We start from the raw sequence: 23,000 nt of genomic DNA, 5'->3' as shown, positions 1-23,000 counted from the left end.
CTCAAATTGATTGGAAAGTGTCGAAGAACATGTGGTCTAAAATATTCAGTTACGGAGATATGGGCTCCCAACATTGAACTCTAAAACAACTAAATGGTACGTCAAAGTCCTTTGTCGATAAAAGAAATCCAACAATTCTTAACATAACATCATAATCAGAAACGGCAATCTTTAAAATTCACTATTTCAAATGAAGTTTTAAGCAAATCTGTTCCGCTTCATCATCAAAATCGTGTTTGACCTAAAATTTGCCCTCTTAAGCATCGACGCCAGTCATCACTCGTTAAATTGAAGTTTTGTCTATCTTCTTAAACCATCAACATTACAAAAGGAAATAACTTCAACGCACCTAGAAGATAATTCCTCTTGGCATTAAACCGAAGTTTTGATGACGTGATTTCTAAGGAAATTACTGCTTTGTACGCGAGCTGTGGATTGATTCGAAGGCCACGAGAGAACCTGGAGCCACAGGGGGGAGGCGTTACACTCGGGTAATCCTACATGCAGTTGATGACTCACCGCGTGGCACCGACTATACGATAGATGACGTTGCTACTCTTCGGTACAGAAGTAAGTCATCAACTGTTTTTAGCAAATTTCACTATATCGAATTTGGAAACTTCACTAAATTTGCAAACGGATATTAATTTCTCTTAATTAATTGCGAAATAGTATCAAATGAAGTTTTAGTTAGAATATTAGTAAAATAATGTTTCTTGACATTATTAATTATAAATGTTATATAAATTTTAATTGTTTAATGATTATTAACTGCTCTGCAATAAATTCTTATACAGGTAGAGCTCGGCATTTTCTATCCATTATCCACAAACTAAATTACTGATTATTGATATATAAATTTGTGGATATAATTAACATGGAAGTTCTGTGGATAATTTTCGAGCATGGATAAAGATAAAATGACATAGTTTAAGTGAGCCAATAAGATAATTTGAAATTTTCTTTACGTGTAGGAGGGAGGGGCTCTATACTGGGCTGTGAGTCGGACTGAAGTAAATACCGTTCTCCATTCCTCCTTCTAAACTTAAATCTATCCCTGGCATCAAACAAAGAACATCCTCCTTAATTTTTGGCTGATTTATCAAACACCGTGTATATGACACCAATTGAAATATTTTTTCCCAATATTGGTCACTAATTGTTTACTAAAAGATGGAGTGACGAACTTGAAACGCCGTTGAGGCGAAATGCTCACGAAATTCTTGAGCTAGCTCTCAGTAAGATAGAAGCATTACAGCTTATAATAAATTTCACACTTACAGAATATATCTTATAAACTTATGTCGTTTCTAAATGCATATAATCCAGTATGATTATTTTTATAGTATATAACCATGCTTAGGTCTAGTACTTCGGTACCAAATATTATCTTGAAGTTCTAAGAAAACATAAAATTAGCATACAGTTCCGTAGACTTGTTTACTACATTGGTTTTTCCAAGAATCTATTCAAAACAAGCCTTTTTATTATGAAGTCTTTCCCAAGTCAATGACTTCATTAATATAATAAGATCGTTTGCCTCTCCATTCTCGGTAATATATTGATTGTATTGTTGGCAAAGATTTTGCTATGTTTTCATACGAAATGTATCGATTTTTATTTTTTCCCTAGTGTCTATAAACATGCAATTTATGTAAACAAATTTCGAATATAATATTTTAGCTGTGAGTCACAGACTTTTTAAGAACTGTGAGTCATTTTTGTTGAAAACATTTAAATTTTGAAGTTATTCAACCAGGAATCTTTGCATTTCGTAGAGATGTATCAAAATACTAGTCTGTTGTTTGCTGTATTTAAACGGTACGTAACCACTTAGTAATAAATCATTTACATATATGTAATTATTTATTTATTCAGCTGGCAGAGTCATAGGGTGACTGACTTCTCACCGACGAAACTCATATAGTTGAGAGGTATCAAATAATGCTTTTGAAGTTGAAAGAACAAATATTTAAGAAATATCTTAAACTATCTTTAAAATAAAATAATTCTAGCATTCAAATTAATCAAAATTGAAGATCTTAGTGATGGGTTTTATTATGTGGGTTTTTCATGGTGGGTAAAATTACACGCATTAAAACCCGTGGGGTTTTTGGGCTGGAGTTTTTTAATTTGAAACATGGATTCATTTGTTCACCTAAAAACGTCAACTCTAAACATGAACTAAGATGATAATGTATTCGCAGTTTTACACGAATATTTCGAGCTAGATTCAGTTCGATCTTAGACCACCTAACCCATGGACAGGCAATTGAATAGGGAGCTAGGTTTGCTTAGAGCAACGCCTGACACTAGCGTTGTGGCGGCGGATGTTGAAAGTTTTTAACGACACCTTAGTAAAATTCGCGCCATAGATATGGGGAGAAAATCTGACCAAATTATAAAAGTGACTTGAATTTCGTTATTTATTTTAGCCACTCTCTTCCATTAACGATTCCTAAACGATCTATCAAGTTAGTTTTTGTAAATATCACTTTGGTATTGTTTAACATATTAAGCCTTGGCTAAAAAATATCCCGAACCATTACAGACGAATTTTTCTTTACGGGACATTTGGCGATTGTCATTTGTTAACGCGGGTATAATAACATGGCTTTGCCTTTCCATGGGTTAGGTGGTCTGAGGTTCGATGTAGTAATAGACCATTCCATTATATACTTGAAGAGAAACCAATGCACAGCGGCGGCTATTTCCGTCGCGCTAAGAGGCAACACCAGACGAAGCCCGAGTTCACTACACGATAAAGGTTTGCCAACTCGCACGACCTCTATCGGTGCTTCTCGGCACGAGGTAAATAGGCTTCGATAGCGGCTCCGCACCTGTGGTGTTTGCTTCTCCAATGGCATTAATGGAATGATCTATCGAAGCATCAAAATGGAAAATGCCATTATTTCCGTAGAGAAGGAAACATGGGTGCGTTCAGTAACGCTCAACGGAGACCAAACGCGTTGAGCTCCGTTGATTAACGTGACGTCATGTGACGTATTAGGCTACTGAACGGTTTTTGGCAACTTTACTGTTCTTGGAAATGGATATGCGGGGGCCTACTAACCCCCATAAGGGGCAAAACTCTGACCAGTAACTTAGCCAAGGCTTAAGCTTTAAAACCCAATAACCTTTTAAGCTTCATAGATATAATCGAAAAAATTTCATAAAATACTATTGGACATCATTCTTTCTCATTCAGTCGCTGCTACACCGATTTTATAATCATTTCCGAAATTACCCGTCAAATTAACTTCTCGAAATCCTTCAGGGAGATAAGTTTCCGCCATTGCTGATACGCAAATTGCGTTGCTCAACGAAGTAATCGGCTCTTACAGCCGATGACTTCGATGCCTCTTCGCTTACAATCGTGACGTCAAACCGGAAGTTTCGAAAATCGTTCAGTGGCGAATGCGCATTCAACGTAGCCTCCGTTGAGCGTTACTGAACGCAGCCATAGCTAGCGTGGGGCCGCCTTCTTATTTCCCTCGTGCCATGAAGCAGTTCGAGTTTGCTAGACTACCAGTCGTAGTGAACTGGCACTCCGTCTGGCGTTGCCTTTTGACGCGAGGGCAAAAACCTAGGATAGCAACATCACCGTTGTGGGTTGGTTTCTCTGCAGGTAAATAACAAAATGAAATTGTGTCCTCGATTGGGATTATCACTGACTGATCGGTAGGTGGCGTTGGAGTTTGAAGCCGGTATAACAGGAGAAAGCCGCAATCAGGCGATTTATTTGTTGGCCTCTCATACGTTTCGGTAGGGCCGTAGCGTTTAGCTGCCCTCTATACTAAAAGGCTCTGAACGCTTTTGATGAGCAAGAAAAATTTTTCCGGAAACGTTCTTCAGATGGCGGTGTTTACCATTAGCATATCATCTTCAAGGGAATTCTTATTAATAAACCACTTCGATGTAACTAAGAGAGAAAGACAAGGGGTAAAACTGTGTCTTCTATCTCGCTTTTCGGCGCCTGCGCTCAAGGCGTTTTGGCTCCAGAGAATGCTCAGAAACAGCAGTGGGTCAACCCCCTCTTATGTCTCGATACTGAGGATTTCCTACCCCTTTTTTACATCGAAGAGGATTATCGTCGCCTCTCATGGTCTATCAACACGTTTCTTCCAAGATATTGGGTGTAAACTTCTTGACACTGTGAATAACAATACTTAATTTCAGTCACAAATGCCAATTGACTGCGTATTAGAACGAGTAGAACGATTTTTTATAGCAGACTACAGCCACTCGAGCACGGTTCTTGTCTAGACCAAGCCACTAGTGTATTTAACCTTTTTTCGGTCCAAACATTTGTATTTCAGAGCTTAAGATAAAAGTTCGTAAAATCGAATTGAAAAGAATTTTTTTTCTTTGGCTAGACTAGATTTTGTGTTTTCGCTAGTAAAAAATTGGGGAAAAACGACTTGTAGCCTAATGGTTTATCGGCTTAATTATTATGTCTTGAGCGAAGATTATTTTCTAAAGAAAAGTTTTATTTTTTATTTTTCTACAATCTAGATTATAGACAGTGTTAAGAGAACATTTTCTCGCTTGGCAGACCATATGATTCTTTTTTATGTTTCTTTATTTCAGCATAAGAGATAATAAAACTTAACATCAAGGTCAAATGCCTGGAATAAACAGTAATTTACATTGGATGTAAATTATTTAGTATACTAGGAGGATCCATACCACTTACACAAGGATGCCGGGACTTCGTGGGACAAAAGTGAAGGCTATTTTATCCACAAAGTAAGCTGGCCTTCTTGTGGAAATGAAGTATTTAAACTATGTTAGCTGGTAAAACCACATACATCAATAAACGAAGGGACATTGCAGTCTGGGAATTAAGAATCTTTTTCAACTTGTCTTTGGGACCAGTGACCCCCTATGTCCAAAATAATAAACTGGTTCTTAGAACTGGTCCCCCTTTAGTTTTCATGTAGATTTGCAATTTAAAAACGGGTCCAAGTATTTAATAAAGTGGTTTTGGACCAGATGACGTGTGCTATTTCTCAAACTATGCAAACTTTCGTCTCTATGATAACGGGAACATTCGAGGGACTTTCTTTCCAGTATCGACGGTAATTATAAATCGATAATAATATAATAAGGATCTTTATTATAAAAAAGCGTGACTTTTATAGAAATTTATCGAAGGTAGGTCATGAAAGGAAGTGTAAGTCAAATTAAATAATTTCTTAATGCATGCGGTCCTGGCAAAATAATTTACCTTATGGTCAAGATTTCTGCTTCTTTAGTGACATTTAACGAAAACTAGGTAGTTAATTAAGTACAAAAAGACACAAAGGCCGAGGTCTTAATTTCAACGGTAAAATTATGGCAAGTAAATATTGGTAAAATTAATATGTAGTTTAGTTGGTAATTTAAAGTAAATTAAGGTTTACATTTCGAATTTTAGTAGAAAATAGTAAAATAATTGACAGAATATTATCTTAAGTTCATAAGATATGTTCCATAAGTTTGCCACTGGTTACTGAGAGCTTGTCATGAAGTGACGCAGGTGAAACGTCATAGATTCTCGTAAAACGACACCTGGTGAGGCGCTTTCAAAGGCTTATTACAGACTAAATAGGAACATGTACTGCAAAACCGCGTGTTCTCGCGTCATTCTGGAACTAGATCCCAGTAAGTCTCTAGCATTACGAAGTGTAGGAAATGTCAAACTTATGGAACATATCTTATAAATTTGTGATATTATTTATAAATTACCAGATTCTGATTACCATCTCAATTTACATCAGTAACTTATTTACGCTAAGTTACGGACTTACATCAGAAGTACTCCGTTACAACCACAAAACCTGAATATTATTGAAATTTTCCATGTGTAATTACGATTTCTTTTTAAAAAAAAAAGAATATTTGGGAAATCCACCCCTAGGCCTAGCACGAGTGGGCGATATGAAACTCTATACTTAGAAGGAGAAAGAGACCATAAAGCGCAAGCGTCCAATTAACTCAGGCACGCGTTGGGCCCCATGAAAATGACAGATGTCCGAGGAGTCAAAAGGCAACCTTTCAAGAGATCATCTCCCTTATGCTATTTTAATTTGCTCTTTCGTCAGTCAGAGCGCATTTTACCGCTTAAAAAATAAACCTAAAAAATTGCCCTCCGCCTACCACGACCGACCAAATGAATTTAGGGGAGAGTGAAAACCACAAATGAGCTCTTATCCGAGCGGTAATGCACGCCACCTGACGCCCAAAGTGAAATATGACTAAGCTATTTTTAATATTAGACCTATAGCCTACTCGATGTGCTAGTATCAGAAGTTGATTCTTAGAAGAAGGGCAGAATATATTTTTCAGTTTGTTCTTTATTCCTTACCGGTTTTTGATAAAACGGCATGGTTGATATCAGACACACTATAGGGAAGGATTTAGAATGGTTTGGTCGAGTTTCTCAACGTTGGGTTCACAAACCCCTTGCCGTGAAGCATGTTAAGAACGTCCTGTAGACCATTTCGCAAATTGTATTTGGAGAAACCAACAAAAGGCGTGAGGCTACCATTGGGGTATTCTCCCTCGCGCCAAGAAGCAACGCCAGACGGAGCCCGAGCTAGAGCTCGGCATTATCTATCCATTATCCATGTCATTTTATCTTCATCTGTTCTCGAAATTTATCCACAGAACTTGCATATTAAATCGTATTATATCCACAACTTCGTTTATAAATAATCGGTAATCCACTAATTTGTGGATAATGGATTGAAAACTCTGGCCCGAGCTCACTACACGCGGGAGGCTGGCGAAGTTTCTTGGCGAGAGGCAGAATACCCCAATAGACTAGTGGCGGTAGAGAGGGGCGTAGACTATGTATCCCTCCAGCTGGGCGAACTCTTGTAAGGGGGACCACTGTACGCGCCCAGTAGGGGGATGACACTGAGCTAAGAGATAGAAGGGTATGACGTTTGCATACGTAGTACTGCCATTACTCTATGACGGCCTCGCCCCTGTGTGTTGGTAATTTCCGAAATGGTCTATTCTAAGTTTGTAACATTTAAGCTTTATGATTAAGCCCTAATTAAACATATTTTATTCAAAATTTTGTAATTAAATGTCTCTAAATACTACATCATGCAAATATTTCACCAGGTTGGGGTTTTAGTCTATTTTGTGTTTAGTGAATACGTAGATATAGAGAGCTAATCATGGATGCCAAGCCCCTCAAGTACAGGCATTTTCTAGTTATAAATACAATTTTGACTGTGGATGTTTTCATATCATTTTGTTTATGCTATTGACAGTTACATAACGGGGCTAAAGGAGAAACCATATCAAGAAATCATTAACATTCGAGAACCTTAATTCAATGGTACCAATAGAGAGTTTAAGCATCCCCTATACGCGTACGTGTAGCCACCTTTGGCAATGCATTGGTCTAATGCACTGTGGAAGGTAGCTACACGTACGCGTTTAGGGGATGCTTAAACTCGCTATTATCTCAGTTTTCCTAGATAATCAAAGCACTGCCGCCCCCAAATAAGCTAATAGACTGTTGTTAGTGGACGAAACTAAGAAAATCACCAATAAATTTAATTAGATTGTGGAAATGCAAAGTTCTCATATCCGACGTTAACAAGTTCTTAAATTATCTCTTCTTATTTCAAAATAATTGGGATTTTTTAGTCTTAAAAACCAGGACTACTGCGCCGCCATTGGCGTCTGCTGAATCAAACATCTTACACTTACCTCTCTCAGCCTGTAAGAATTCAACCAATAGCGTAGGGGTAAGAGGTTCTGGCTAGCAGACGCCACTAAACCAATGGTGGCGCAGTAGTTTACGTTTCTAAGACTAATTAAATGTTAATTATTTTGTAATAAGAGGTATTTTTTTTTAATTTTCCTTTTATATTTAGAAAATAGCCGTTTTTTTAAGGCATAATGATCCCTGAACTTTTCCTTTAACTGTGTCAATGGAGCTTATATGCGAGTACCATGATAGTTTACTTTAAATGATCAACTATTAATACAATTCCAAATGTTCGCTCGCTTTTGGGGGTGTTGACGCGCCGCGGTATTTCGCCTGTCGGCACGTCACACATCACGTGTTTTTCATAAGCTACGGCACGTGGCAAGCACGAGCCGTTAGAGCGTCTTCGCTCCAACGATTTTCGCGCTAAAAGGTTCAATTATTTTTTTTCCTTATATTTCAACAATGCCTTTTTTGACTACACTTCTACCTTAAGGCTAAATTCACCGAATTATAATTTTCTATGCCCAATAATGGTTTCTCTGAAAGTTCGATTTCAATTTCGTGGCTCTCTATCACGTAGCTGTTGTTTTTTACTGGCCCTGAGGTTAAAAAAAACAACCATGTGTTGTTTAAGCTATTATATTGAATAATCAATTATGGCGTAACATCCGTGCAATATGATAGTCTATAGTTTAATTATACTTTAGAAATAATGGTGTCATAAAATGATAATATGGCTTAATGTGAAATATTTCATCTGTATTCACATCCATATATAATGGACCAGGATTTTAATGGCGGATGATCCCATGTTAAAGTTTCCTTGCTTAGGTGTCCCAAAATAATAATAATAATAAAAATAAAAATAAAAAAGCTAGCAGACGACAAGGTCTTGGAGAAAGACGGTACAATGCAAACAAGTAATATGGACCGGAGCTAGTGCTTTAAACCGAACACAGTTATCTGATTTGTGATCCGAACAGATCAAATATGTTTGCTTGACTTCAGCTATCAGTTAAACAGTTGAGGGCTATTTTCTGTTCAGATCAGATGCCTTTTTCAGATACACATTCGGATCACATCATATCTGAGATAAAAACGAGATTGTAGTCATTTGAAACAGATATCTGTGGCATCGGTCGTAGTTTCGGATTAATACCTTTTAAGAATTTATACGCTTCAAATGTATTCATATCACATATACATAAATATAAAAATCGACAAAATTGTATATTTGTTGTAGGTTGGATATCGAGGGAAACTGTTCAGTTTATTTTCCCAAACAATTGACTTAGTACTAGTAGAGATGTGAGTCGGTAATTTACCGTCCGTAAATTACCGGTGGTAATTTAGCAAATTTCCGTAATTTTATTTTTGCGCTCTGGGAGTGAAACGAAGAGTACTAGCCTTAAAATAGTGGTTCATACATCCTTATATTGTTAGTCACTTAAGTAGTGTTTACTTGAAAGCCGGACCAAGTAGTTACACGCACATGCTAGTGCCCTTTTATTTTGGTCTAGGGCTCATTACGCGCTAAAAGTTCATTTTCTATTTAAGTGATCAACTAGTACTGTATTTATTTCCAAATAGACTCGCCAGTCGCCAGCCAGCACTATAAATCGATAGTTAAAGATCGGATTAGAAAGGCCACGGCTGTCGACTTGATAACAAAAGCCGTAAAATCATGTAAAGAACCTTATATAGTGCTCACAATTCAACGTTGTTAAAATTCAATTTACTGTAAGCACGTAAAATATAAATTACTAAATTTGGTGATGAACAGTAATTTTTGTTTTCCCAAAATTTGAATCAGTAATTGCGTAAATTACCGTTTTTAAAATATCCGTTAATTTCACATCACTAGGTACGAGGTAAGACTTTTCCCTAGGAGCGGGCAATTATTTGTGTGACATCAATTTATTCAAAATCACAACACTGGTTGCCAGTGTAATTTGTTCCACCTATTTAATAAAGATAGAAAGAACTTATCGCGCGCGCGAGAGGGGGGCTATGATTTATCAAAACACAGTGATTAGTCCTGACCAAGGATCCGTGTAGTTTTATTAGCAGGAATGAAGAAAGGTTAGTATTTACTTCAGTCCTACTCATAGCCCAGTATAGATCCAATCCCTTCAACTCGTAACGAAACTTTTAAATTATATAACTGGCTCACTTAAAGTGTTAGTGCCACGTTTTTAGCAAAGTGGCTAATTTTCGTTTTAAAACATCAATTGGGTTATAATAACAGTACATCCAAGGTAAAAAGTCTTATAGAAATTTATTCATTTTGTAATATGAAAAAGAAAATTGATATTTCACATACCTCACTTAAACGGAATTATAAATATACCCCTGGTGACGTCATAAGAGTTTGACCAGCGCGAGACAGATTTCATTACGAGAGCTAAGCCTAGTTTTTAAACATCGCGCGCGCGTCAAATTCGATCACTTTGAAAGCACCACCTATCAATAAAAAAAAATAGGACTTGCGGAGTCACGCGTGCCGCGTACTCACGCGCGCTCGAATCGTGACGTCACCAGGGGTATATGGAGTATTCAACTGTGAAAATAGTTTGAAAAAATTCTGCGAGTAGGTTCAGAAAGCCGGGGTTTTAATAATATTTGGAAAATTATAATGCATTATATAAATAGATATTCTGAATCAGAAAGATTTGATCTTTCAGATGGGATTAAAACCTTTTAGTTTTAAAAATAGCAATTTTTGGTGACTAACACTTAAAAGTACATGTTGATGACGTTGCTGACGGAGACGGCCAAAAATTCATCGTTGCTTTTTACCTCCGTCGCAATGACCAGCCTCTTCATACATACCCCCCCCCGTTTCGAGGAAGGGTATCGGTGACTTTGACGCCCGCAAAAGTACCCTGTTCTCTTCCTGCTTCTAAAATTACATGAATCTCTGTATCTCTGTCTTAAATAAATAATTGAAGGTTTTCATGTGTACTGGAAAGGTTGTATATATATATAATCAGTGTATAAAGTTAAACACAGATATCTGTAAAATTATAAAGATATCTAAACAGATGTAAGATTAGAAATCGTTCAGATAGCGCTAGGTCGGATGAAAATTATCACCTTATCGGATCAGATTTAATAATTGAAAGTAAATACGACGTTCAATGAACTGTTGACGATTTTGCGGGAAAGATATCGCAATCAGATGTCATAAAAGAAGAAACAGTTCATAATTTTAAGCACTAGACCTGATGCCAAAACTGGACTCAAAGGCAAGTACAAAATCTTCTGTTCAATTATTAACGATTACAGACGAAGCTTGTTACTTCTTTTTTCATGCTATAGTATTTACTTGGATTCCAAAATGGCGCCAACAGAATTTGAATTTCTGGGAAATGGTCGATATTTTAAATACAAGTACCTAGAATTTGAATTTTCAGATCTTCAATTATATCGACGATTTAAACATTAATCAATTATTATAGGTACGCCCAAGAGACTCCTATAAATGTGACGACGTATAAAGTGAGTTTATCAACACTGACATCCGAGTCTCAGATGAATTTTTGGGCAATAAAACTTACATATTTCTTGTCAGGAATCGTGGGAGATTAAAAGCCAAGCGATAATTTTCGAAACCGTTGCGGATTATTTGAAACGATCCCTCAACATGAAGTATTTTTCATACTACTTTGAATTAAATTCTAGTAACTGAGTAACGGTTTCTGGCGATTATTATAAATTTTAAACGATTGAAAGAGGAACCAATTTTCGTAAAAAAACTACATTTCAATCTTAGTCAAAAACAACTAATCGCGCATCAAGTAACAAAATGCATTGACTGCTGACTTATGCACGTTTATAAACTTATGGTTTTAGGCCAATTTTCGAAGGACATAAAGTGGGTTTTATTGATGTTTTTAAATTATGCACTGCGCCTGATTTTTTCAACGTAAGTGAAAGATTAGACCATAATTTAAGTCTACAGATGTAAATTTTTTAATAACTTTTATTCTTGTTTAAGAATGCAAATATTGTCACGATACCCAAGATACGCTCATTTTTCGATGGCCGACAGGAACGTTTCAGTCCGTCTCCGGTCTTAGAAACTGCCAGGGCGATCATCGTGTCCACCGCCCCGAAGAAAGTCACGTCCACTTCATTGTCCTTCTTAAATATGGACACTCCAGTAAACTTTGCAATAACAATCAACTCAATATCTGGTTCATTGATTTCCATATCTGGTTCAATTAGGTGGTGACTTTAATTGTGTCTACCTTGGTTCTTCTGTCACTTTTGCTCGTCTTTCACTCCATCGTAACTAACAAATACAAATCGTTGCCTATCAAGAGAGTAACCAAGAAAATGGCCCAAGAAACCCTGGAAAATGTCTGGGAGAACTCGTCGCTCTTGTGCGCCGAACGTAAGCAATTATTACCAGAGATTGTGTTCCCATAACAAAAATTGCGGCTGCCGCTTTAATCAGATATAATTATGTTCCCTATATAGCGATTCCCTCCGTTTTGCCGCACATTACTCGTCGTTTGCTCTCTTCGTCGTGGCTGATCGGAGTGACTTTCATTCTGTTTTTCTTGGGTTGTTATTTGCGGACGGAGTTCACGACGGAAAGTTACAATTGCATCGACACCCTACCGGACTTGATCAAATCGGGAATTCCACCAAGGTGCTCAATGAAAGCTATTTCGACTATCTAAAATATTTGGTGAATAGGCGTTTCTGTGATAAGTTTCTCTAAGCTTCCGACGTCATTTGTGCGTTTTTGCGTATTATAGCCAACCCTGGACCCAGTTGTTAAGAAATGGCTAGACGCGCTCGATCACGAGAAAATTTTAGGTAGTGGTCTGGATTTTTTGACACTTGATGGATATCTTTCGATTCTTTTGGGGGAAAAAGCTCTAATCTCAGAGGACATCTTGTTGACTTGGATAATGGGAGATTTCTTGACAACTCATCCCGAGAGTAAAAATTTGTTGGCGGAAAACGGAGGTCTTTTATTTCGAAGCACGTAATTAGCTTAGAATACTTACAATGCATTTTCAACACCTCTTGGTTGAGAAGCTCACCACAAATACACGAAAATCTTAAACTGAGGTCTGTACTAATTTTTTAGCAAACTGATTATAGGCTTGACGAATGTTTTTGTTTAAGCTTTGGAACTTTGTTCGAAACGAAAGTTTTCAAATATCTCGAATTTCAAAGCCAATACTCGATTGAACAGATCAGTTGGAAGAGACCGTTGAAAAGCACGACTGATTTGGACCTCAGTAGCGTCTTCGTTCCTTTCTACTTGCTCTTCTTGCTGTTGTCAGGGGCAGTGTTCGCCGTCATCACCGAAATCATCTTCAACCACTTTGCTTAGTCCAATTTTGCGAAAAATCAAAAAGTTTCTCCACTTTTAAACGCCATCCACATATTACGCGATTTTAAATGCACTATAATTTGGTAAATGGTAAAAATGTACTTACGCTAGCATTACGATAAAAGAAAATTCCCACTTAATTGTAAAATAAATTAAAAAAGAATTCAACCTTGCATTAATAAAAAATTTCTAATATATACGAATGCAGTTCACATAAGTACAATTTCGAACTGACTGATTTGTCAACTCCAGCGCAAACCACTACACATTGCTGCGATGTGACTTTGAAATGCTGTAGTTAATCACCAAGAGCGATATTTCCCAGTCGGCGGTCATCTTGGATAGAGCTCGGCATTATCTATCCATTATCCACGTTATTTTATCTTTATCCATACTGGAAAATTATCCACAAAACTTACATGTTAAATCGTATTATAATCCACAACTTTGTTTACAAATAATCGGTTATCCACCAATTTGTGGATAATGGATAGATAATGCCGAGCTCTAATCTTGGAAAGGACGAACAGAAATATAAACCAACTTTCAGTTACCCTTTAATTTTGTAATGATAATTAGTTAATCACCCGCTTTTGTTTCTGATATTGAATTTTCTTCTCAAAATTTTAGGATATAATTGTATCAAAGGCTTAACACGGAGATCATGTTAAATTAACAGATTGAAATCCCTGACATCCCCCTTCATTTTAGGAACATAAGAACAATGCAAAATAATAAAGCCTGACATATAATATCTACCACAACGCACTTGTACGTAAATAGCCGTCTTAAGCAAATAATGTTGGAAAACATACAAACCTTAATGTCGTTTTCTTTCTATAACTGAAAAAAAATCTGGTTTTTAGCCACATCGTATACATACATACATACGACGGGTTATTAGTTCGACCTAGTGTGTAGAAGATGAAGATGTTTCGTTCGCTATTTTTAAATAGTACTACTCAGGTGTGAGCCTCTAACCGTCATTTTTAATTTACCCTTTTGTATTTCCTTCTTAAGGGATCACGTTTGGCCTCGTGATCTATGTTAGAAACGAGGGATATTCTAAATTATAAATAAGCTCAAGAGGTTAGAGCAAGGCTGCTTGAACGCGATCGCGAGTAATCTGGGTGCACGTCAAAATCCCGGACCCCTCTTCCCCGGGCCCGGGGGGGGGGTGTATGAAAGAAGAGTTGGGTCATAGCGACAGAGGTTAAAAAGAATTACGTATTTTTCGCCTTATCGCCGTCAGAAACGTCATCAAAACGTAGTATAAGTGAGCCAATAAGATAATTTAAAATTTTTGTTACGTGTTGGAGGGAAGGGCTCTATACTGGGCTATGAGTCGGACTGAAGTAAATACTAACCGTTCTCCATCCCGACTTCTAATACTTGCTTTCAAATAAAGAATTGTAGAAACTTAAATTTAAACATAAAAATAGTAATTCAAATTTTAACAACGAGAAAGCTCAAGTCACCTAATGCACTATTTTTGATGTAAATCAAATTGCATAATTGGTTTTTTAGTTCTCACGCCGTCTGATGTTCACTTAAAGTCGCGAGTTGGTAACCTTTTTGTTCTCAATTTTGATTCTTTATGGCTTGTGATTGATCCTTATAAGAACTTAACCGTATAGTATCGGCATCTATAACTATATTCGCACTAAGGACAAGGGTTCATTATTTTTTATAGTGATATAATAACCATCCTTATTTCTCATCATCAGAGCAAAATTAATATATAAAGTCGCATAATAAAGATAAGGAAAGGGGTCTCGAGACGGCTTGACGATTCCCCCAAATCATCTGTACTATAAAGCATCTACCAGAAACTTTTGACTTATATCCTGAGAAGTATAAGACTAAGAGCATAGTCTAAACCACCTCTGTTAGCCAGCTTGTTTATTAGTTCCGATTTCCTAGCCATCTACGGTTCTTTTCACATTTTGAGCTGAACTGATTTGCACGGCTTGCACCCTGCAGATGAGTGGATCTATCGAAGTTCTTAACCCTGGCCTGTGATTTGTGTGATCTGGTGGTCAAACTCTCGTGTATTTCTCTCAAAGAAGTGTCACAAAACAAAACCACTGTTTACTTATAGCCGACAATAGCCCGAAACCGAGGATGGCCATTTCCGCACAATTTTCGAGAATCATAGTCAAATTCCGCACGCTTTTTATGGCCCATTTCCGCACAGTTTTTACATTGAAATTTTAGTTCACCATTTTTTACCATAACCCATTTCCGCACAGTTTGCAAATAAAACATTTTTATTTCCTTGTTGATTAGGTTAAGGTTCGGTTCGTTTAGGGTTAGGTTAGGTTAGGTTTGGTTAGGTTAGGTTATGCTACAATAGAGGCATGCAAACTTGTGATTTGACCATTGCAATATCACTATCGAAATAGAAAAGTGTATTGATAGACGTAAGCATTAAACCAAGTGTGTTTTTGTTAAAAGATTGAAGTAAAGGAGCATTTTTTTAATTCCGTTTGTAAAATCTGCATTTAAAATAAACCTATCATTAAATAGCATCGATTTTATAATCATAAAACCTCACATATTGGCCATTTTCAGTCCAATGGGCCAGCAGCATAAATTTAAGGTTTTTTTTAAATGTTTTCATCAAGAAAATAATTTTTTTTTGCAAACTGTGCAGAAATGGGTTTTGAAAAAGTGTGCGGAAACGGGCTATAGGTTTTAAGGTGTGAAAAATAAAACCGTGCGAAAAGAGGCGACACCCTCGAAACAAGGGATGTCAAAAACCGGCCGGTTATGCCGAAAACTGGTTCTTGTTAGGTTCGGTTAACCGGGTTTTTCGATATATTTTTCCACGATTTAAACCGGTTGTTCTTTTAAATTGCAAACAACGAGAAAAACAACAACACTACAAACTAATGCCTTTTTATTACATCTTAAAAATCGCAGTGGAAAACGTAATAAAGAGGAAATACGTATTCCTTTATGCATTGGTCAAGGTTAAAGTGTCAACTCTATGCTAAAGCCGATATACCGGTTTTTGACCGAAAAGTGGTTCTTTGTAAGCTTTAAATCACTTGGTTAAACCGAAGGTAAAAAAAATAAACAGGTGTAACCGAAACCGGTTATTATCGTTTGGTTAAACCTAAAGTAAAAAACAAGTTTAACTGAAAACAGGTTAAATTATCAGGATATAATCGCTCGGTTACACCGAAGGTAAAAAATTCGGTGTAACCGAAATCCGGCTATCAGCATTATAACAACCGACATTTCTACTAGAAACACTTCGAACATGTCACTTAGCTAAACAGTCTATATTCTCCACTTGTGTGATTTTTTCAACAGGTTAATTACATTTCGTTTGTGAGATGGGAATTTTTGTTCCTTTTCACGAAAATCAATTTTGTTGAACTGGTCCGTACATTAGTCTTATACTTCCCAGGATATAAACATTCACTTCTGCCTCTACCTGTCTGGTGGGTTTTTTTTAATTCGACAGTAGTTTCTTTATCATAATCTTAAGCGTGACTAGAGGAATGGAGGTTTCATTCATACTGGGTAACAATGCCTTTTATGTGAATCTTTTATGATTAATCCTTCTTTCATTTATTTTTCATATACAATATATTAAAAATCTTACCAACCCTGGCCCGCATTGGTGGCTAAGGGAACTAAATGCCAATACCTTACTAAATCAATTTTGAATATAAAAAATTATAAAAAAAGGTTTGATGCGAATTTAAATGCTGAGTTTATTATTATAAGTATCAAAAGTATAATTACAAATGCGCAAAGAACGGCATAGACTTAATAATGGACTGTTTCATATTAAATGAATCTGCTCAAGACCAGCTAACTGAAAGTTCTTCGGAAAAAGAAAAGCAATAGAGCATTCCATTAATTACTTGCGGGAGACTGACTACCCAACTTACACAGTCTCTAGCAATGTTTCTTGGCGCTAGGGCAATAACCCAAGATGGTGGCCCCGTACGGTCCCTGTGGTGGTTGCTTCTCTTCTGCAATTAATGAAACGGTCTATTCTAGAGTCTCTGATAGTAAATAGCCGATATACGGGCTTTACGAGAGATATTTCCAAGGGCGCCACCATAAGATACTGGCTGGAAATTGTTAATGACTGACCGGATGATCTAGGCCCGTGACTATCGCGAAGCGAGAAATTTTTTTAACTAATTTAGTTCGCCGTGTTTTCTTGCTTGGGGGCGCTTTTAGTACCGTAAAATAAGAATAAGTTCAGCCTCGTGACCCCGTCGACCGCTACAATATTAGGGCTAGGCATAGACGTAGAGCGGTGAAGCCGAGGTCACGGATAGTAAAAAATTGGTTTAGAAAATTTCCGAAGGCCTTTATTAAACAATCATGACAAAGAAGTAAAGGATAAAAAAGCTAAGGTTAAAAAAATTAAAGGTTATGAAGGACAAAAAAATTCTTCTTATGTTATAATAAAACTATGAATTAGCAACTTCAAGAAGTTTAGTTTTCCTAAAAAAAAACAACAATGTTAAAATCTCATAATGCATTTGTTGTCCACACAATATAACCAATAGAATCAATAAAAAGTGAATATCCCCTAAAACAATAACGTTAATTTAAGGGTGAAACCGTTCTCTTTCATAAAATTTTTATAATTGGCCCCTTTGCAACTGTAATAAGAGCGCCAAATATGATTGGGTAAATGGAGGTCTGACGTTTGATAGGAGGGGTCTACGACCTACTGCTGTTTCCCTTTGGGATAACGGGTGTTGCTACTAAACTACAGATCTTTAACGTAGATCTGTAGGCGACACCGTTATGACGTCATCATTCCTAAAAAAGGTGGCTGGTATTTCTATTTCCTTTTCAATTTTGAAGAAACAACACAAACTAACTACCACCAAAATTCAGGATTTCAAGCATTTAAAACTTGAAAATTTGTCAAAATGAAATTCAAAATGAAACGCTACCATCCCTTTTAAGTATGAAAGGGTTTTCGTTGCGTAGTTTTTGCTTCAAGATATCGAGAAGGGTTAGATAACAATGATGGTAGGGGTTTTTTCGAGGTATAATATATAATATAATTTTTCAAAAAATTTTTTGCAGGTCGCCTTTGAATACAATAATTTCTTAAGAAAATTTTGGGGCAATTTTTATAATAAATGACTTTGGAAGTGTTTACCGACACTGCTATGATGAAGTGAATTTAGTGGCTCCGATTCGGTGTCGTACACGTTCAACTTACCAATTTTTTTATAGCAAGCGCACAATAGACCTTTTTAGAGTATTTCAATGAAGAAACTCTTAATATTAAGGCTCTCTATTGTTAAACGAGAAATTTTTAAGTAAAATAAATCGACACGGGGTGGTTTCCTTGCCGAGCAAAAACTGGATCATAAAACTCCGGTGCCGATTGAAAAATTAGTCTCGACAGTGAATGACGGCTAGTCATACATTTTCCCGTCTTTTTCTTTGTACGTAAAAAAGCTTCTTTAAAAGATTCACTATGGGAAAGACGCTATAGGAACGTTGTGAAATTTTGGCTGGTTTGATCGATACTTGTTTTTGCCTGCAAATTTTGATATTTCAGTTAATTTTTCATCGCCGAAGAAAAGAAAAAGTTTAGATATTGTAATATTTACTTCTTGAAGTGTTATGTAATACCGAATGTCGAATAGTAGCACGGCTTTGTTTGTTGAGTTAGATTAGTTAATTAAGCCATGTTCAAGCTTAAATCAGAAACCTGTTAGAACTTAGAAGCGATTGAAAACGCTTCAAGTGTAAACAAAAACTAATACTCGAGAAGCTAATTACAAATGCAGTTTCTTGAAATTGCTTTCGCGAACCAAGTTGAGGCCTCTTTGGAGGCTAGTTTCTAGTTTTCAGGGATATTTCACCTAGTATGAGACTAGTTTTCAGGAATATTTCACCTGGGATGAGATTAGTTTTTAGGGATATTTCACCTGAAATGAGATTAGTTTTCAGGGTTATTTCACCTAGGATGAGACTAGTTTCCAGGGATATTTCACCTGGGATGAGACTAGTTTTCAGGGATATTTCACCTCGTATAAGACTAGTATTAATGATATTTTCGCTTGCTAATTACAAACGCGGTTTCTAGAAATTGCTTTCGCGAACCAAGTTGAGGCCTCTGGAGGATAGTTTCTAGTTTTCAGGGATATTTCACCTAGGATGAGACTAGTTTTCAAGGATATTTCACCTAGGATGAGACTAGTTTTCAAGGATATTTCACCTAGGATGAGACTAGTTTTCAGGGATATTTCACCTGGGATGAGACTAGTTTTCAGGGATAATTCACCTAGGATGAGACTAGTTTTCAGGGATAATTCACCTAGGATGAGACTAGTTTTCAGGGATAATTCACCTAGGATGAGACTAGTTTTCAGGGATAATTCACCTGGGGTAAGATTAGTTTAGTTTTCAGGGATATTTCATCTGAGATGTGACTAGTTTTCAGGGATAATTCACCTGGGATGAGATTAGTTTTCAGGGGTATTTCATCTAGGATGAGATTAGTTTTCAGGGGTATTTCATCTAGGATGAGACTGGCTTCCAGGGATATTTCACCTGGGATGAGACTAGTTTTCAGGGATATTTCACCTGGGATGAGACTAGTTTTCAGGGATATATCACCTGGGATGAGACTAGTTTTCAGGGATATTTCACCTCGTTTGAGACTAGTTTTCAGGGATATTTCACCTCGTTTGAGACTAGTCTTAATGATATTTTCGCTTGCCTTACAACACAAAAGGAAGTCCTAAATGACAGCACTAATAGAAGCTTTGTTAAAAGTGAACCGAGGCTATTCAAATAGCTTCGAATTAGTAATGAAGAGGGTTTCAAAACAAGTAGGAAAACCAGTTCCGAACCAATTCCCGTGTAAGTGTGAACATAGCTTAAGATGGAGTCCTTGGCAAAGGCTTGTTTCAGCTTGTAGAAGATCTAATTATTCTAAAGCTAACAAAATAAATTCTGTTTTTAATCCTTGCCAGTTCTTTTAACAAAGATAAAGGCAAAGAGAAATTAACTGACAGAACAATTGATTTGATATATATAGCATATATACGCGGCTTAATACCTTTTCGTTCTCGAACTCATAATCTATTCAAATGTTTGGCGAAATATACATATTAGTAAATATTCCATTATTTGAGTATATCAAAATTACAATATCAATGAACTACCGGTTAGACGAATAAACACAATAAAGTAAAAACTACTAAGAAAGTTGGCGTAAACTTCGAGCCATTATGAAACTCCTTAAATATATCACCTGGGAAAAATATTGCCATAACTAGTTACATTGCCTTTAAAAAACGACTATAACTAAAAATCCCCAATATTCTTTCACGGATGCATGGTTGCTTACACACAGTGCATCCTTTTTTTACAATTTAAAAATCTATCGACTTGTTTACATTTTTTCAGCGTTCTATATTTTGACTCTCTCCCACATTCAAAATATTTTTCTAACCAAAATTCTTTGCCGCAACTTGATATTCCGGGTATGAAATATAGACCTTCCTTTAAAGAGTGCGTAAAAAGATTTTTAAGACTTTTAGTTACTGTGTATGCTTATTTTAAAGGGAAAGGCTCACAAAGATACGCAACTACGGTTTGAATTAGTTACATCATAAGTTTATGAGATATGTTCCATAAGTATGACATTTCCTATGTTTCGTAATGCTAGAAACTTACTGAGTGCTAGTTCAACTCCGAGAACGACGTGAGAATTGACTACACTCGGTTTTGCAGTCCATCTTCCTAGTTAGTCTGCATTACTAAGCCTTTGACAGCGCCTCACCAGGCATCGCTTGACAAGAATCTATGACGTTTGACCTTCGTCATTTCAGTAACCAGTGACAAACGTATGGAACATACCTTATGAACTTAGATATATCCTGGTACCAAAGAAATTTGTGGACTGGTAACTTTGAAGCACTGTATAATGTCTTTGTACAATGTATGATCCACCTTAACCCACATTAGCGAGGGGTTGTGATTCACGAAGTTGCGTACGGTACCCGCGGAATCCAATTTAAGAAATCCGAAATCAATAACAAAATCAGAAATCCCGAAAGAAATCAAACGTATTTTTGGTGATTTCGAAACCCGATAAAAAAAATCCGAAATCAGTATAACGAAATCACAAAATCAGCAAAGAAATCATACAATCAGCGAAGGGAATCACAAAATCAGGAAAGAAATCACAAAATAAACGAAGAAATTACAAAATCAATTAAGAAATCACAAAATCAACGAAGAAATTACAAAATCAATAAAGAAATCACAAAATTAGTAAAGAAATCACAAAACCCAAGATAAAAAATATCACAAAATCCGACGAAATCACGGGAAGAGTCTCAAAATCCGAGGAAAGCACGGGAAATACCTCAAAATCCAACGAAATCACGGGAAAATCGCAAAATCCGACGAAATCATGGGAAAAATCTCAAAATCCGAGGAAGCCACGGGAAAAACCCTAAAATCCAACGAAATCAAGGGAAATTTAACAAAATCCGTCGAAATAGCGGAAAAAATCTAAAAATACAACGAAATCACCGAAAAAAATCGCGAAAATCCGACGAAATCGGTTGGATTTGATCGACTTTTTAAATCCAACGAAATCCGAAGAAATCAAATTGGATTTCGAAATCCCGTACACTTTTTCAAAAACGTCCGGCCCCTCGATTAAATGGGTAGAAATGAAATATAATGAAAAGCTAACTACTGAACATGTGTGACAATTTCCTGGTTTTCGTAGCCAATATCTCCCAATCAATAGTTTGGCTAAAAGTTCAGATATTTCTGATTATATTGGGTATTTCTGATGGGGGAGTTGTTAGGGCCTAAATGATTGGAAAGTGTCAAAGACATTGGGTCTACCACATTTAAATTACTGAAATCAAACAAAATCCCACGAAATCAAGTGAAATCCAACGGAATCAAACGAAATTCCGTACACTTTTTCCAAAACACCCGACCCCTCGGTCCATAGGCAGACACCATAGGTCAAATCAGTAGTCAACACTCCTTCAGTATAGTCATTTTAGAACTGGAATCATACTAGCCCTTTAATAACCTAGATGCAATGAGTTGAATGCATTACCGGTATTAAGGAAAGAGGAGCGAGATGGTTGCTTTGTTGTTGTTGTTTGTCGCGAAACGAATCTCTCAAGAAAATAAACTAGACTCGACGTCTTAGTACTTGCTTACTGCTCTCTTGGTATTCCGAAGAACCTCTTTACAAACAGGTTTTATATTTAGGTTTCTGCTCGGAGAAAGAAACCGTCATGCACGTGTGATTGAAAATAACTTTTCATATTTTAAAGATTATCAGCGTGCAGCGTGAGGTAGCATGCTCGTCTTGCTAGCATTGGATCAAACCCGGTCAACATACATATCGGGTTTCATAACAGATTACGAATACTTAGGACGATGATCTAAAGAGGCTATTCACTACCTTTAAGTTCACCTTGGAGAGATTATCTATGTAGTATATTACTTGTTAAAGCGTTTTCAACTTACCTGGTATTTGGAAAGAAAACCTATATTGTTTCTTTAGATTTTATGGATTTTGAGCTAAGTTTTGAAACATTTAGATATAAAACTTATCTCTTCCATTTTATGGCTTATGCAATTGTCTTTAGATCAGAAAACAATTTGGTAAGCGACAGAATAAGTGTTTCGCATTTCAGATTATTCCGAGTGGCTAGTCACTTGAATAATCAGGTGTATACAAAACTGCAGAAATCTATTACTTGATTTCTGAATTCTTAGAAAATAATCAGTAATCACGTTAATTTTTGTTGGTAATCAGAAATCTCCGATAATCACTGGAAACAACGTGAAATCTTGAGAAAATCAGAAATAATTATATGACTTACTAGTAATCTTTTTTAATCACCTCGGTAATCACACATTTCGTGAAATAATCAC

At 36.5% G+C, this 23,000-nt stretch overlaps 1 protein-coding gene and 1 long non-coding RNA gene across 5 annotated transcripts; both read left to right on the top strand.

Moving 5' to 3' along the window:
* Positions 1 to 878: 878 nt before the first annotated feature.
* LOC149616728 (uncharacterized) lies at positions 879 to 11,108 on the top strand. Of its 2 annotated transcripts, XR_016375861.1 has the most exons (8): positions 879 to 1,553; positions 1,633 to 1,710; positions 1,779 to 1,821; positions 1,879 to 1,934; positions 4,591 to 4,749; positions 4,996 to 5,081; positions 5,145 to 5,176; positions 9,308 to 11,108. It is a non-coding gene; the product is annotated as an uncharacterized LOC149616728 (long non-coding RNA). The 2 variants fall into 2 exon arrangements; XR_016375862.1 differs by lacking the exons at positions 879 to 1,553; positions 1,633 to 1,710; positions 1,779 to 1,821; positions 1,879 to 1,934 and having other exon boundaries at positions 3,865 to 4,749.
* On the top strand, positions 11,098 to 13,268 carry LOC149616727 (uncharacterized). 3 transcript variants are annotated; one of them, XR_016375860.1, is made up of 8 exons: positions 11,098 to 11,218; positions 11,292 to 11,368; positions 11,573 to 11,645; positions 11,718 to 11,882; positions 11,948 to 12,116; positions 12,203 to 12,416; positions 12,487 to 12,805; positions 12,933 to 13,268. XR_016375860.1 is itself a non-coding variant. In XM_089856539.1 (7 exons), exons 2-6 carry the CDS (start codon positions 11,364 to 11,366, stop codon positions 12,406 to 12,408), a joined length of 618 nt encoding a protein of 205 aa, XP_089712665.1. In that variant the 5' UTR covers positions 11,098 to 11,218; positions 11,292 to 11,363; the 3' UTR covers positions 12,409 to 12,416; positions 12,487 to 13,268. The 3 variants fall into 3 exon arrangements, 1 of the variants encoding a protein (XP_089712665.1); XR_016375859.1 differs by having other exon boundaries at positions 12,863 to 13,268; XM_089856539.1 differs by having other exon boundaries at positions 12,487 to 13,268.
* Positions 13,269 to 23,000: the final 9,732 nt, after the last annotated feature.

The sequence above is a fragment of the Phalangium opilio genome, unplaced genomic scaffold, assembly GCF_054372755.1.
Source record: "Phalangium opilio isolate 3A_F unplaced genomic scaffold, DU_Popi_V2 ptg000217l_1, whole genome shotgun sequence".
NCBI classification, from domain to species: Eukaryota; Metazoa; Arthropoda; class Arachnida; order Opiliones; family Phalangiidae; genus Phalangium; species Phalangium opilio.
This window is presented reverse-complemented; position numbering and strand designations above follow the sequence as displayed.